The sequence below is a fragment of the Odocoileus virginianus genome, chromosome 9, assembly GCF_023699985.2.
Source record: "Odocoileus virginianus isolate 20LAN1187 ecotype Illinois chromosome 9, Ovbor_1.2, whole genome shotgun sequence".
NCBI classification, from domain to species: Eukaryota; Metazoa; Chordata; class Mammalia; order Artiodactyla; family Cervidae; genus Odocoileus; species Odocoileus virginianus.
The window spans coordinates 72,580,595-72,595,077 of record NC_069682.1 but is presented as its reverse complement, the minus strand read 5'-3'; the positions used below and the strand labels follow the sequence as shown (position 1 = coordinate 72,595,077).

The 14,483-nt window shown below is 46.7% G+C and overlaps 1 protein-coding gene across 2 annotated transcripts in view; it reads left to right on the top strand.

Moving 5' to 3' along the window:
* Positions 1-5,997, top strand: part of B4GALT5 (beta-1,4-galactosyltransferase 5) — a 70,334-nt gene extending 64,337 nt beyond the window's left edge. For both annotated transcript variants that reach the window (XM_070472747.1, XM_020906243.2), the window contains exons 5-9: positions 36-152; positions 773-960; positions 1,881-2,003; positions 4,704-4,805; positions 5,679-5,997. In XM_070472747.1, coding sequence (XP_070328848.1) covers positions 36-152; positions 773-960; positions 1,881-2,003; positions 4,704-4,805; positions 5,679-5,826 — 678 coding nt within the window. In that variant the 3' untranslated portion in view covers positions 5,827-5,997. The remainder of the gene's footprint in view (positions 1-35; positions 153-772; positions 961-1,880; positions 2,004-4,703; positions 4,806-5,678) is intronic.
* The last annotated feature ends 8,486 nt before the right edge of the window (positions 5,998-14,483 follow it).

Genomic DNA, 14,483 nt, shown 5'->3' with positions numbered 1-14,483 from the left:
TGACCAGCGGCCTCTGTTGCTGTGACCTGCTGCAGGTGGCCATCCTTGTCCCCTTCCGGAACCGCCATGAGCACCTCCCGGTCCTGCTCCGACACCTCATTCCCATGCTCCAGCGCCAGCGCCTGCGGTTTGCGTTTTATGTGGTGGAGCAAGTGAGTGGCCCTTTCTTCTCTTCTTTCTCTTCCAAGACTACAGTTGAGAGAGCTTCAAGTTGATCTATCCTTGGGGTTAAGAGCCCATAAAACGGAAAACTCACGATTGAGTGGCCCTGTGGGGGCAGGGAGCAGAGGGAGTCCTGCGCTCCTCCGTGGAGATGTTCAGTCCCAGCAGGTCTGAGTGATGCCTGGAACTTCGTTTACCCTTGAACAAAGGCCTCTTGTGGGCTGGTTTAGCTGGAACCGCTTTGGGTATTGTCTTTACATTTCAGACCCAGGAAATTCCCATGAGATAAGGCGCTGCAGGTAGAAATGGCCGTGTGGTTCTTCCTTCTGTGTAGGGAGTTGGGTACCCTTCTAAATGCCGTTACACAGCTCACTGTCTGCCTTCAAGTGGCCTTGGGAGAGAGAGGCTTAGGTTTATCCTTATCACCCTTTTTTATTCCTGAGGAAGTTGAGGCCAGAGGTCAAGTGATGGTGAGTCAGTGATGAACCAGGCAGGACCCACCTCCCTTCCGGCCCAGTGTTCTCTCAATAAGCTCTCCTTTAGGTAGGGCTGAGGCAGCAAAGATTCTTCTTCAAGAGTCCTTTTAAAAATAAAGTTCTGCTTCTTTTAGGTTGGCACCCAACCCTTTAATCGAGCCATGCTTTTTAATGTGGGTTTTCAAGAAGCAATGAAGGACTTGGACTGGGACTGCCTCATTTTTCATGACGTGGATCACATACCAGAAAGTGATCGTAACTATTATGGATGTGGACAGATGCCAAGGCACTTTGCGACTAAACTGGATAAGTATATGTATCTGTGAGTATCATTTCCTTTTAATTAAAGAGGTTAAATTTAGAAGGATGATGAAAGATGGAAGGATGACCAAATCAAATTAGCTCCAACGTGAATCGCAATCTACTTACTGATGAATGGATAAACGAAATGCAGTGCCTGCATCCATACAATGGAATGCTATTTCACAATAAGAAGAAATGAAGTACTGATACATGTGACAGCCTGGATGGAACTAGAAAACATTCTGCTCAGTGCAAGAAAACTAGCTACAAAAGACTGGGTATTATATGATTCTGTTTGTATGAAATGTCCAGAATAGGCAGATCTATAGAGACAGAAGGAAGAATAGTGGTTGCATAGGGTTAAGGGGAGTAGGGAGAAATGAGTGACTGACTGCTGATGAAGGGTACAAGGCTTCTTGGGGGGTGGGGGTGATGAAATTGATTAACACTGATTGTGGCCATGGTTGCAAATCTCCATGAATATATTAAAAAACAAACCCATTGAATTATACACCTTAAATAAGCAAATTAGGGACTTCTCTGGTGGTCCAGTGGCTGACTCCTTGCCTCCAATGTGGGGGACCGAGGTTTGATCCCTGGTTAGGAGACTAGATCCCACATACTTCAACAAAGATCAAAGACCCCACCTGCCACACTCAGACCAAACCAATCAATAAATAAATGGGTAAGTTATATGGTATGTCAGTTCTGTCTCAATAAAGCTGTGATTTTAAAAAAATCAATTAGAAAAGAAATTTAATTAGTTACTCAGGTTGATGCATTTGGCCTGAGGAAACCACTTCAGGTGCTTCGGGGCAGTAGCTCAGAGAGTATTGTTTTACTTAAGACTTAGTTCTCCCATGAGATGGCCTGTTCTAGGGGGAAAAAAGAGAACACCCTTTCATGCACAGATGATTGATGCCATACATCTCCTTTTAGGCTTCCTTATACTGAGTTCTTTGGTGGAGTGAGCGGCTTAACAGTGGAACAGTTTCGGAAGATCAACGGCTTTCCTAACGCGTTCTGGGGGTGGGGTGGAGAAGATGACGACCTGTGGAACAGGTATGGCCCTTCTTCTGATGTCTTCTAGAAGCGCTCCCTTAGGCCTCTCCAGACCTTAGGCTCTCCAGGCCAGCACTGTCTAGGGAATATGACGCATTAAGCCATGTATTTAATTTTCAATGTTCTAGTAGCTCCATTTAGAAAGATTTTAAAAAGGAAAAAGGTGAAATTAATTTATTATATCAATAAAAATATTTTAACAATTATACTTACTGCAATATATCCAAAATAATACCATTTCAACATGCAATCCATATAAAATTTCTTTTAATATAAAATATTAATGAGATATTCTACATTCATTTTTTTCTTACTAAATCTTAGAAATCTGGTGGGTACTTTACACGCATAGCCCATTGCACTGAAACTTCCCCAAACCAGAGGTCAGATATGAGTTATATTTACACGGATTTATCCACGCCATCAGGTAAGGCTCATATTTTAAGTTTGTAGGAACAATCTCATGTATGAGTAGTGTCAAATAGTATTTTTGTACTATTTGTAAATAGTAAGTAAATAGTAGGGGCTTCCCTGTTGGCTCAGCAGTAAAGAATCCACCTGCCAGTGCAGGAGATGCTAGTTTGATCCCTGGGTCGGGAAGATCTCCTAGAGAAGGAAAAGGCAACCCACTCCAGTGTTCTTGCCTGGGAAATCCCGTAAACAGAGGAGGAGGCTGACGGGCTAAAGTCCGTGGGGTCACAAAGGGTTGGACACAACTGAGCAACTTAACAGCAGCCCTTTGGCAACTATGGCAACTAAACTTGCCATTTTTACATAAGGGACTTGGGCATCCTTGGATTTTAGGAACTGCAAGGCGGGTGCTGGAACCAGTTCCCCCACCTGGAGACTGAGGAACAACTATATATAATAATGAGAGTATAAGCTGGATTCAGAGGAGGCTGGTGAAAATTCAGATAATACAGAAGTATATAAATAAAGTATATAAATACAGAAATATATAAATAAAATTCTTTACTGGTGGCTCAGCAGTAAAGAATCCACCTGCAATGCAGGAGTTGAAGGAAACACAGGCTTGATCCCTGGGTCAGGAAGATCCCCTGGAGGAGGGTATGGCGACCCACTCCATGGACAGAGGAGCTTAGCGGGCTACAGTCCATAGGGTCACCAAAAATTGGACACAACTGAAGTGACTTAGCATGCACGCATGCGTGTAAACAAAAGAGTGTAACTCCTAATCCCCATTGTTATCCTGTTTCCTTCCTAGGAAGTAGCCATTTGAACAAGCAGTTTCTTTCTTTATAGTTCTTTCTATTCATACATAAACAGCCCAGACACATCCCTTTTCCCCTTCCAATCATGTCAATACAGAGAGCCATTTCATTATTATTACAATTATGTGGTATTTCCTTGTGTAGACAGACAGCAGTTTATTTTTAATCCTCTCCTATTGATGAACAGTGGTGTTTAATTTTGAGCATCTTTTGTTCACATGTGCAAATATTTCTGTAGGTTAATTTCCTGGTTGCAGAACTGCAGAGTCAAGAAGTAAATGCACTTTTAAAATTTTGATAGTTATTGTCTGATTTTCCTCCAGAAAAGATTGCAAAAGTACTGTGACCAACAGTACATAAGCGTACAAGTTTTTTTACTGCACCACCCGCTTTTGGACATAAGTGACCATTGAAATTTGTGCCCCATTTCAGCACAGCAGCTCCTGGCCAATTCTTTCTCAGTCTGTTAGGTAAAAATATCCTTTTAATTTGGGTTCCTTAGGAACCTAGTGAGGATGAGCAGCTTTTCCGTACTGGTTTGACTGGTTTCTGAATCTAGTTGGGCCTCCCCTAGGACATCTGTTCTGCCAGCTCATCTTGTTCTTTCCCCAGCTCAGCAAGGAGTCCCTCAGGCCAGGAATGTGTGACTGGCTTTCCCCAGCACCCCCACACAGTTACAGGCACACAGTAGGCATTTCATACATATTGATCAAATGAGAGGGAGAACACACTTCACCCTGTCAGCCCTCCAAAGCCGCGGGTTCTGAATTTGAGGATTCAACCAACTATGAATGGAGGGCGGGGGGAAGAAGATTCCAAAAAGTTCCAAAAATCAAAACTTGGATTTGTTCCCTGCAAGCAACTATTTACATAGCATTGACGCTAGGGATGATTTAAGGTCTGCTGGAGGATGTGTGTGGGTTATATGCAGATACTATGTCATTTTGGGCTTCCCAGGTGGCTCAGAGGGTAAAGAATCCACCTGCCAGTGCAGGAGACATAAGAGACACAGGTTCGATCCCTGGGTCAGGAAGATCTCCTGGAAAAGGATTTGGCAACCTACTGCAGTACTCCTGCCTGGGAAATTCTGTGGACAGAGGAGCCTGGGGGTTACAGTCCACAGGGCCACAAACAAGTCAGATGTGACTTAGCAACTAAACGACAAACACGCTGACCCAGAGGGGGCATGTGTGCACCTGTTTGCAGAGGGGACTCACATGGCTGTACCTGTCACTGAGACCCCGTGTCAAACCTTGGGAATTTTTAATTTCTCTTCTCCTTCAAAACTTCGTATTGTAGACTTATTTTCTAAAACCATCAACTTACCCAGAAGGAAAATGACTTGAATATATAGATGTAAAAAAGCACTGTTGTTCACTTTGGCATTCTTCAGCCTTGTGACAGGTTTGGTCTCACCTGTCAGACTTGATCATTTTACCCAAAAGCCCATTTTCTTTGTCTTGGACAGAGTCCAGAACGCAGGCTATTCTGTGAGTCGGCCAGAAGGTGACACAGGGAAGTACAAGTCCATTCCTCATCACCATCGAGGAGAGGTCCAGTTTCTTGGAAGGTTGGTGCAGCTTGTTTATTCGTTATACGAAAGTCCCGTGTCTCCAGGGTCCTTAAGCATTGCAGTCCCTGGGCTTGCTCCTCACCCCTTCCAAGGTCCTGTTCAGACAGTTGTTTGAGAGTTCCTGTTTATCACTCATTTAAGTGTGAGGCAGGCGTTTGGGGGCAAAGGGATACTACTGGTGAAAAATGTGATCACAAGATCTCTTAAGGAAATCACTCCTTCTGCACCTTAAGCTTTGTAGTTGTCTGCGGTGTAGCCTTCAGGGACCTGGAGAAAGACCCATTCAGGTCAAAGTCCCTGTGTAACTCGCGCTCGTGTGACAGTCTGGCGCCCTCTCTGCTGGCTCGGCTCTGGAAGGGTGTCCCCGAGCCTCTGTTGATGTGGCCGCAGCTGCTTGATCACCCTGCACACCCTCAGTTAAAAACCCCAGGCTGGGCTGAGCAGAGCCGGTGGATAGCCTGCATCCCCGGGCCCTCGGGAGTGGCTCTTGCTATTTTGCTAACTGTTGAGAGGACTGTCCTCACGACAGTCGATGCGACTGCATGAACTCTTCCTGGGGAGTAAGGGCACTGAACACAGACAGAACCTTCTCGTCCCCCCTATTTACCATCTTGCCTCCCGCTTCCCCGCGCCAGTTAGGACTGTGAACCTCGGTTTCCTCATCTGCCGAGGGGCAGGCGCATTACATGAAGTCCAACAGCTCGCGTGAAATCGGAGGCGTTTCCAGTCCTGATAGTGGCACGCGGCCTGGAGGAGCTGCAGGGCTCAGGGCCGGGCGGGAGCGAGGTCTCCCGGGTCGTGCCCCCCGCCTGCGGTCCGTGCCACTCGGCCCCGCGCTCAGAGCCGCCCCCTGTGCCCCCTGCCTCACAGGTACGCGCTGCTGAGGAAGTCCAAGGAGCGGCAGGCGGTGGACGGCCTCAACAACTTGAACTACTTCGCGAACGTCACGTACGACGCCTTGTACAAAAACATTACCGTCAACTTGACACCCGAGCTGGCTCAGGTGGCTGAGTACTGAGGAGGAGGGAACAGTCGTCGGCTTCCCCCACCGCCCCCAGGACAGCAGCCCGCCGCCGCGTCTCGTGGGGGGCGCTCCACAGAGGAAGAGAACAGGAAACCCAGCGCCTCCGGAAGGATCACAGGGTTCAAGGAAAAAAAAAATGTGAACAGAGCACACGCACAAAAACGCCTTCCCCGTCTGGACCCGCCGGGGTGGAGGGAGGCGGCCGGGAACTGACCTGCCCTTTTCTCAAGACCGCCGTCTGTCCTGCTGCCCTCCTCCCCGGCCTCCCGCCCCGTCGCCGCCCGTCTCAGCCTCGGGCCTCCGGAACCGGAACCGGAACCGGAACCGCCCCGGAGCCTCTCCCCCGGTGAGAACGGCATGGGCAGCTTCCTGGCCTCCAGAGCAGAGAGGCAGACCCGCCGCAGGGCAGCTGTGTTTTAGGAAGAGCAAAAGAAAACACACAACCATCCTTCTACATCTCTGGTGTCCCCTCTCTCTCTCTCCCTCTCTTTTTTCTAAATTACCTGCTTTGGGTGGGGATTGAGGGTGGAGGGGGAGGGCTTGGGAAAGAGAAATAGACATGCAACAATCACTTCTTGAAGAAGTATAATTGTAAATAAGCCATGTAAAATGCCTTTTTTTTTTTTTAATTTAATTTTCTGGCCGGCTCCAACTCAAACCGAGGGTTTATACATCAGATCCTGTATTGGTTTGGCAGACACAGGAACTCGGCTAAAAGGGAACGACAGCATCTCCCCAGTCGCTGTCATTGTGGAAGGGAGTGGATATATAGCATGTCACAGCAGAACAAAACAGCCCAGTCGTTAACGCCAGTGGCCAACTTCTGCCTCACCTCCCGTCCCCTTTTCCGAAAGCGTTGCTCTTGACCTTGGCTTTGGTTCTCTCTTCCCTGCTGGGCAGTCCTCCCGGGTCCCAGCTTTGCGCTGAACAGGAAGCTGTGTTAGGACAATGCTGTCCTGCCTGACGCCAGCCTGTCAGGTGGGCCCACTGCACACCGCTGGATCGCTCACCTTGGGGTCTCTTCCTTTCCTCGTCATCAGGAGAGAGTGGGGGGGTGTTGGTTTTTCCTACTTCCTCTCTCTCTTTCTCTTTCTTTCGCTTGCTCTTGTGGACCGTGGCCACAGTTTCTGAAATCTGTGCCTAAATTACCAACCAGCTTCAACAATTCCTCTGAATATTCCCCTTTTTGGTTTCTGGAAATTTTTTTTTTTTTTGGTCAACATTATTAACTAGTAATGGGTTGGCCAAAAAGCTCACTCGGGTCATTCTATACCATCGTATGGGAAAGCCCAAATGAATTTCTTGGCCAGCCCAATACATTGAATCATGAGCAACTGAATGATGTGGAACTTAGCCAGGGAGCAGGTGACACTTGTGTGCTGTGGGTCAGCTGGGATCCAGGCTAGACCAAATCAGAGCTTTGGGATTAGATTAACAAAGCTGCCGGACAGACAGACACAGGAGCCCAAGTGCTCCTTTCACACCCCCATGTGCTTTTTTGAAGTCAGATTCTAAATTGTATTTGAATTTGTGCCTCTCTGTTTCCCCTTGAGCCAAATCCCTCACCTCATAGTCCCCTTTGGCTCCTGCAGAATTCTGAGAAATACCAGGTTTCCCCCGTCCTTTCCCATAAAACATATTTATGTATCCATTCTAAAGAGTACTTTCTGAGGAGTACTTCATAGTTTTTGTTTAAATTGCCTTGTTTGCCTTCAGTTTCCTTAATTTTCATGGTTTACATGGATGTGTGTGTAGGGGCTATATTTGTGTATATACACGTGGGTTGGGGTTTTTGCATGTGTGGGTTCCATGGACGTATGATCCCCACAAGCTGTGGGAGTGATTGGCCAGGCCTTGTTTTTTTGTGTGTGTGTTTTTGTTCTTTCGAAGACGAGAATGCTATTTAGAAAAGAAATCTCATTGCAAAGCTCTTACCAGCTCATATGAGAGAGCAGATTCCTGCCCTTGAGCACGCTGGTAAGTTCTTATCATAATGTTTTAAAAGAGTTTTGAGCATTTCATGCTTTAAAAGACCTTCACAAGGAACACGACACACGGAAGTTCTCTTGGTTTTCCTTTGACGTATGGTGCATAAAGCAATAAAAATTTCTTTCCCCCTTCCTCCATGCCCCTCCAGGCCTCTGTGCTGGCCTGGCCTGTTCTTTCTCTGAGAGCTGTGAGCTGCTTTCAGTGTGACAAAATTACAATGTCCTTTGGAAGAATTTGCCAGGGCAGACTGATCATTGGTCAGGGATGGCCCGTGTTTGAAGCCTTTCATTAGCATATTTGCCATCAAGAACAAATGCTGGCAGAAAGCTAACAACACCTGATTTGACAAAGAAAATGCTGGCTTGCAGACAAAAGGAAAAGTCTTTCCAGGGCTGGAAGTTGGGTGACTTAAATCATCTTGCAATCATGTGTGAGTTTGTTTTATCCGTGTGAAATCTCTTAACTGTGCACTGTTAATCATTTATCCACTAAACTGAGTGGGGAAACGTAAAAGCAAAAAAGAAAAATCACAGCCAGTCCCGTGTGCTGTTGGTAGCGTGAAATTACCATGTTAAAAAAAAAAAGAACCAAATGTGACCTTGCGCATATTTTGGCAGCTGAAATTCCTTAAGGCTACCAAATGGATGACCGCTTAAATCAGCCTTGTCTTTTGATTGCAGCGTGCAAGGAAAAGTTTTCTTTCACGCTGATTTTTTAGGGGGAGAGGGAGTGTCCACAAAGCTATTCATTTTGACAACACAGGGCCTCCCATGAGAGCCGCTCCACCACAGACCCTAGTAGCTGAATGACAGCCACACGGACTGATGGTATCCACTCACCAATGACGATGACATTGAACTAGCTTATTTCCATCACTACGATTTTTTGAGCTTGCTCTTATGTTTTAAGAGGTGCCAGGGGTACATTTTTGCACTGAAATCTAAAGATGTTTTAAAAAACACTTTTCACAAAAATATAGTCCTTTGTCATTACATTATTTACTCATGTGTTTGTACATTTTTGTATGTTAATTTATGAATGATTTTTTCAGTAAAAAATACATATTCAAGAACCAAACCTTGGTGGTCATCTCTCTTTGTCTGGGACAGTTTGGCTTCTTAAAGTCTTGGCTTCTGCTTTAGCTGGGCTGACCTCAAGGTGGTCCTGAGAGAAATACTGCCAACTTGAGCCCTGCAGTCATGCCGCTTGAGTGAAAAATGCTGCTGATGTAACCAAAACATTGAACCCCCTGTGCTATGGGGCATCCACCCACACTTGGGTCTTCATTCAAGAACTGGCCCAGGAAGGAAGTTCCCTGGTTAGGATTTCATATTTCCACTGAAGGGGCCACAGGTCCAATCCTTGGTTGCAGAGCTAATATCCTGCATGCCAAGTGACCACAACAGCAAAAGATTTAAAGGGGGGCTTCCCTGGAGGCCTGAGCTTCCCTGGTGGCTCAGATGGTAAAGAATTGCCTGCAGTGCGGGAGACCTGGGTTTGATCCCTGGGTCGGGAAGATCTCTTGGAGAAGGGAATGGCAACCCACTCCTGTATTCTTGCCTGCAGAATCCCACAGACAGAGGAGTCCATGGGCTCGCAAAGAGTCAGACACAACTGAGCAACTTAACGCTTTTATTTTCCCTGGCAATCTAGTGGTTGACTCCACACTTCCACTGCAGGGGGCACAGGTTTGATCCCTGGTCAGGAAACTAAAATCCCATGTGCCCAGACGTGTGGCCAAAAAAAAAAAAAAAAAAAAAATTAGGAATTGGCCCAGGTAATGCCCATCAAGTCAAATCAGACCCCTAGGCAAGGGATGGGTGAGGGTTGATGGACTTTGCCTCCAGAAGGTCCTCTGGGGCCAGTCCAGAGCTTGCTGTTTGCCTGTGTATACTTGGAGGTTGTAATCATAGCTTCTTTTTGTTGAAGGTTTACCGCTGACTAACACTCCGGAAAGTTCTGTGTCCAGGTCCCGGGGATATAACGATTAGCAAACTAATAGGTCAGTGACCTCATAAAGCTTAACTATCCTTTTCTCCTCCCGCACTCCTGATGGAAGGTAGGATTTAAATGACAACCACAGTAAGTGCCATAACGGAGGTAACAACAGACCATGAGTGCCTGGTAGGGAAGGCATCCCTGAAGTGCAGCGGGTGAGCTGAAGCGAGGTGAACAGGGGACCCCCGTGAGGAGAGGGCAGAGAGAGCAAAGGGCACAGTGGGCAGTGTTGGGCTGGGGCAGTGGACAGCCAAGGTAAAGCATTTGGGTTTGATCTTTAGAGCAGTGGGTTCAAGCGTTTCCAGTAAGCAAAGCTGTGTGATGTAAAGTGAAAAAACCGGTGAAAAGTGTTAGTCACTCAGTCGTGTCAGACTCTGCAACCCCATGGACTGTAGCCCACCAGGGTCTTCTGTCCATGAGATGTCCCAGGCCACGAATACCTGAGTGAGTAGACATTTCCTTCTCCAGTGGGTCTAGCCCACCCAGGGATTGAACCCACATCTCCTGCATTGCAGGCAGATTCTTTACCATCTGATCCACCAGGGAAGCTGGTGTGATGTAAGTAGAGGGTAATTTAAACAGATGTCTGGCGGCAGGAAGAATGGCATATTATAGAGAAACAAAGGAGACGTAAGGCGACCAGACAGGAGAATGCTATCCTGGTGGGGGTGGGATGTGTGGGATGGAAGGATGCTGACGTCATCCAGGATCCAGGCATGCATTGCTGTTGGGGTGGAGGAATCCACTACTGGCTTCCCCACTTGTATGGATGGCAGGGCCATTTTCACGAGACAAGGGCACTGGAATTGGACCAGGTTCATGATGAAGATCATGAGATCAGTCACAAGTGTGTTGACTTCAGGGAGTTTTGAGAAAGCCAAATCGAAATAGCTAACAGGCTGTTTAACATTTGCTGGTTTGGGTGGCTCAAAGGAATGGTCAGGATCACGGTTGCATTTGTGAGTCTCTGGACTAGGAGATTGGAGAAGGCAATGGCACCCCACTCCAGTACTCTTGCCTGAAAACTCCCATGGGCCGAGGAGCCTGGTAGGCTGCAGTCCATGGGGTCGCACAGAGTCGGACACAACTTAGCAACTTAGCAGCAGCAGCAGCAGCAGGACTAGGAGATAAGTGAAGATCCTGGCAGGTTACCCTCCATGGGGCCGCAGAGTCAGTCACTACTGAGCACGCACGCAAGGAGTGGGTGAGATTGCTGAGCGAAGGAGTAGAACAGGATGGACAGAGGGAGAATAGTGTGGCCTTGACCTAGGCCTCTGAGATCTCCATTAATAACAGTTGGAAAGAAGAGATTGAATGAGCAAGGGAGACAGGAAGAGTGGTAGGAGGAAAACAGGAGTGGCTAGGACAGGAAGGTCAAGGGAAGTGTTCAACGCAGTGGTCAACAGCATTGCATGCAGCAAAGAAGTGAAGCAAGGTGAGGCGTGAAGAATAATGATTCTTAGTGGGGAGGATGCTGGTCTAGGCCAGAGCCAATTTGCTGAAGCGAGTCTGCGAGGGACACCACCCTGGAGAAGACCAGAAAGGAGGAAAAGGAGTAGGAGCAAATGCAGGCGTTTCTTGAATTTCATGTACGGAGGTGAAAAAAGAAAGATGGGCCTGGAGGAAGTGTGTGAGGCTCAGAGCAGGCTTTGATTTTCCAAGAGAAACTTGAGTGTGTCTTTGAACCCTAGGGGGATGCCCGCCCAAGAAAAATAGCTGAATATACATGAGACAGAGAATAATTCAGCAGGGATGCTCCTGAACTAGTAGCAGGTGAGTGAGACCAAAGCAAAAACCCAAATCAGGAGGAATTAGAAGTCCTTCCGAGCCATCTCCACTAAGCAAACCCCCTGTGAAGGCCTGTGTTGCTGTTAGCAAGGTTCCAGGATCCCGTCCAGTTCACCAGAATCAGAATTCGGCTGAATTGATCTCTGTTTCTACCACTTCCTTCCCCCTGAAAGTTTTTTTAATTTAGGGGAAGTCCAGTTGTAAAAATAGTAGTTCCCATTTACTGAGCGCTGCTTCTGTGCCAGGGTCTGTGCTAATTAAGCACATTGTGCCCTCAGCCTTCAGCCCTGCAAGGTGAGCTCTGCCCTTTTTTAGAATGCAATTTCTCAATCTCACCGCTAGATAATTCTTCGTGCAAGATGGAGCAGGGAAGGAGGTTTGGCGTCCTCTCTGCAGTGTAGAATATTTAGCTGCACCCTTGGCCTCTACCTTTTAGAGGCTGGTAGCATAGCATGCCCTGCTCCCAATTGTGGCAACCAAAAATGTCACCAGACATTTCGAGGCGACCACAGGGAGAGCAAAATCCCCCAGCTGGGAACCTCTGCTCTAGAGTTGAGGAACGGAAGCCACTAAAGAAAGCCACCACTTGCCTGAGGTCACAAAACTAGCCAATGGAGCACCCAGCATTTCAACACCATGTAGCTTTTACTCCAAGGTAATTGCTCTGAACCCCCAGGCTATTTCTGATGCAACTTCTTTTTTTATTTTTTGCCTAAGTACTCTTACTAGTTACTCTTACTCTTACTAGCGTCTGTTCACAAACACACCTCACAGATACTTTTATTGTAAAAGTAATGCCTGAACATATGCTTGCTGAAAAAGTTTTAAAAACTCCCTTTAATGTTAGCAGTTTAGCTCATGTCTGTAGGTACCTATATACCTATGTGCAAGTATAGCGAGATAAAGACAGGTTATATTTTTAAGGAAATACAAATTGTAATTATGTTGGGCTTTTTATCTTACTATTTCCTGGAGATCTCTTCTCTATAATGAAGAGCTTTCTCACATAAAGTTGATACCACCTCCTCCAGGAAGTGGTGCATCGGCACCCCATCTACGATGCCTCAGCCCTCAGTCACCTTTCTTTTGCTTCTCAAGACTTCTTACTCTGAATCCTACTGTATGTTTGTTCACTGACTGTCGACCCCACTCCAGTGTAATCCCCATGAAGGTAGAGACTGTTTTGTTCCCTGCTCTAGCCCGGTCCTGGCACATAGTAGGTGCTCAATGAATACCTGTTGAATGAATGAATGAACAAATCCATATTATTTCTTTGAATGGTTGCATGTGGTCACCTCTCACGTGGATGGATGTGATTTATTTAGCTCTTCTGCTCCTAATGGACGCGGCGGCTGTGTCCAGTTTTCCACGGTCACATTAAATACCACAGTGAACAGCTGCACGTAAATTCGGGTGCACTTACGTGAGTGGGTCAGCTTGAGAGTCCAAAAAGTGAAATTGCTGGGTGAAGGATTTGCATATTTTAGATGTTGATGGAACACACCAAATTGTCCTACAAAAAGGCAGCTAAGGGACTCCCCTGCTGGCCCAAGTGGCTAAGACTCTTGAGTTCTGAATGCAGGGGGCCTGGGTTCAATCCCTGGACAGGGAACTAGATCCTACATGCCACAACTGGAGATCCTGCATGCCACAATGAAGACTGACGATCCCACATGTCGTAGCTTAAGATCTGACACAGCCGAATAAATAAATATATTCTTAAAGGCATTTTGGATTAACCCTTCTACCACCTATGCATGACCGTGCCCTTTATATCTTGGTGTGTGTGTGCTAAGTTGCTTCAGTTGTGTCCGACTCTTTGCGACCCCACAGACTGTTGCCCACCAGGATCCTCCGTCCATGGGATTCTCCAGGCCAGAATACTGGAATGGGTTGCCATGGCCCTCCTCCAGGGGATCTTCCCAACCCAGGGATTGAACCAAGTCTCTTATGTCTGCTGCATTGGTGGATGTGTCTTTACCACTAGCACCACCTGGGCGGAAAAGGCAATGGCAATCCACTCCAGTCCTCTTGCCTGGAAAATCCCATGGATGGAGGAGCCTGGTGGGCTGCAGTCCATGGGGTCGCTAAGAGTCGGACACGACTGAGCGACTTCACTTTCACTTTTCACTTTCACGCACTGGAGAAGGAAACGGCAAATCACTCCAGTGTTCTTGCCTGGAGAATCCCAGGGACGGGGGAGCCTGGTGGGCTGCTGTCTATGCGACTCTGCCGTCGCACAGAGCCGGACACGACTGAAGCAACTTAGCAGCAGCGGCAGCACCACCACCTGGGAAGACCATAATCCCGTGGAATTGATTTTGTTGATGAGATGAGATAGGGAGAAGGGCCAGGTTTTTTTTAAATGGTCTGTTAATTGTCCCTATAACATTTGTTATAATATGTAATTTCCTCATTTTTTTGAAATACATCTCAAACATTAAATTCTTTAGCTAGATTCTTGCATTCCACCAAGCTCTTTGTCTCATTCTGCTTTACATGGTTTATATTTATCCCTACAATATATTTTAATGAGACAAGTGCCTCTCATCTTCCATATACTCCTCCAAACTTTTAGATGTAAGCTTTCCTAGAAGTGGAATATACATACAGAGAAGTCCATAAATATAAGTGAATAACCCTTTAAACTATTAGAGTGAACATATTCATATAACCTCATCATTGCTTATTACTAAAAATTTCTTGGCTATTTTTACGTATATTTTTATTTTGTATTGGGGTATAGCCGACTAACAAACAGTGTTGTCATAGTTTCAGGTTAACAGCAAAGGGACTCAGCCATACGTATATATGAATTCATCCTCCCCAAGTCCTCCTCCCATCCAGGCTGCCACGTAACATTGAGCTGAATTCCC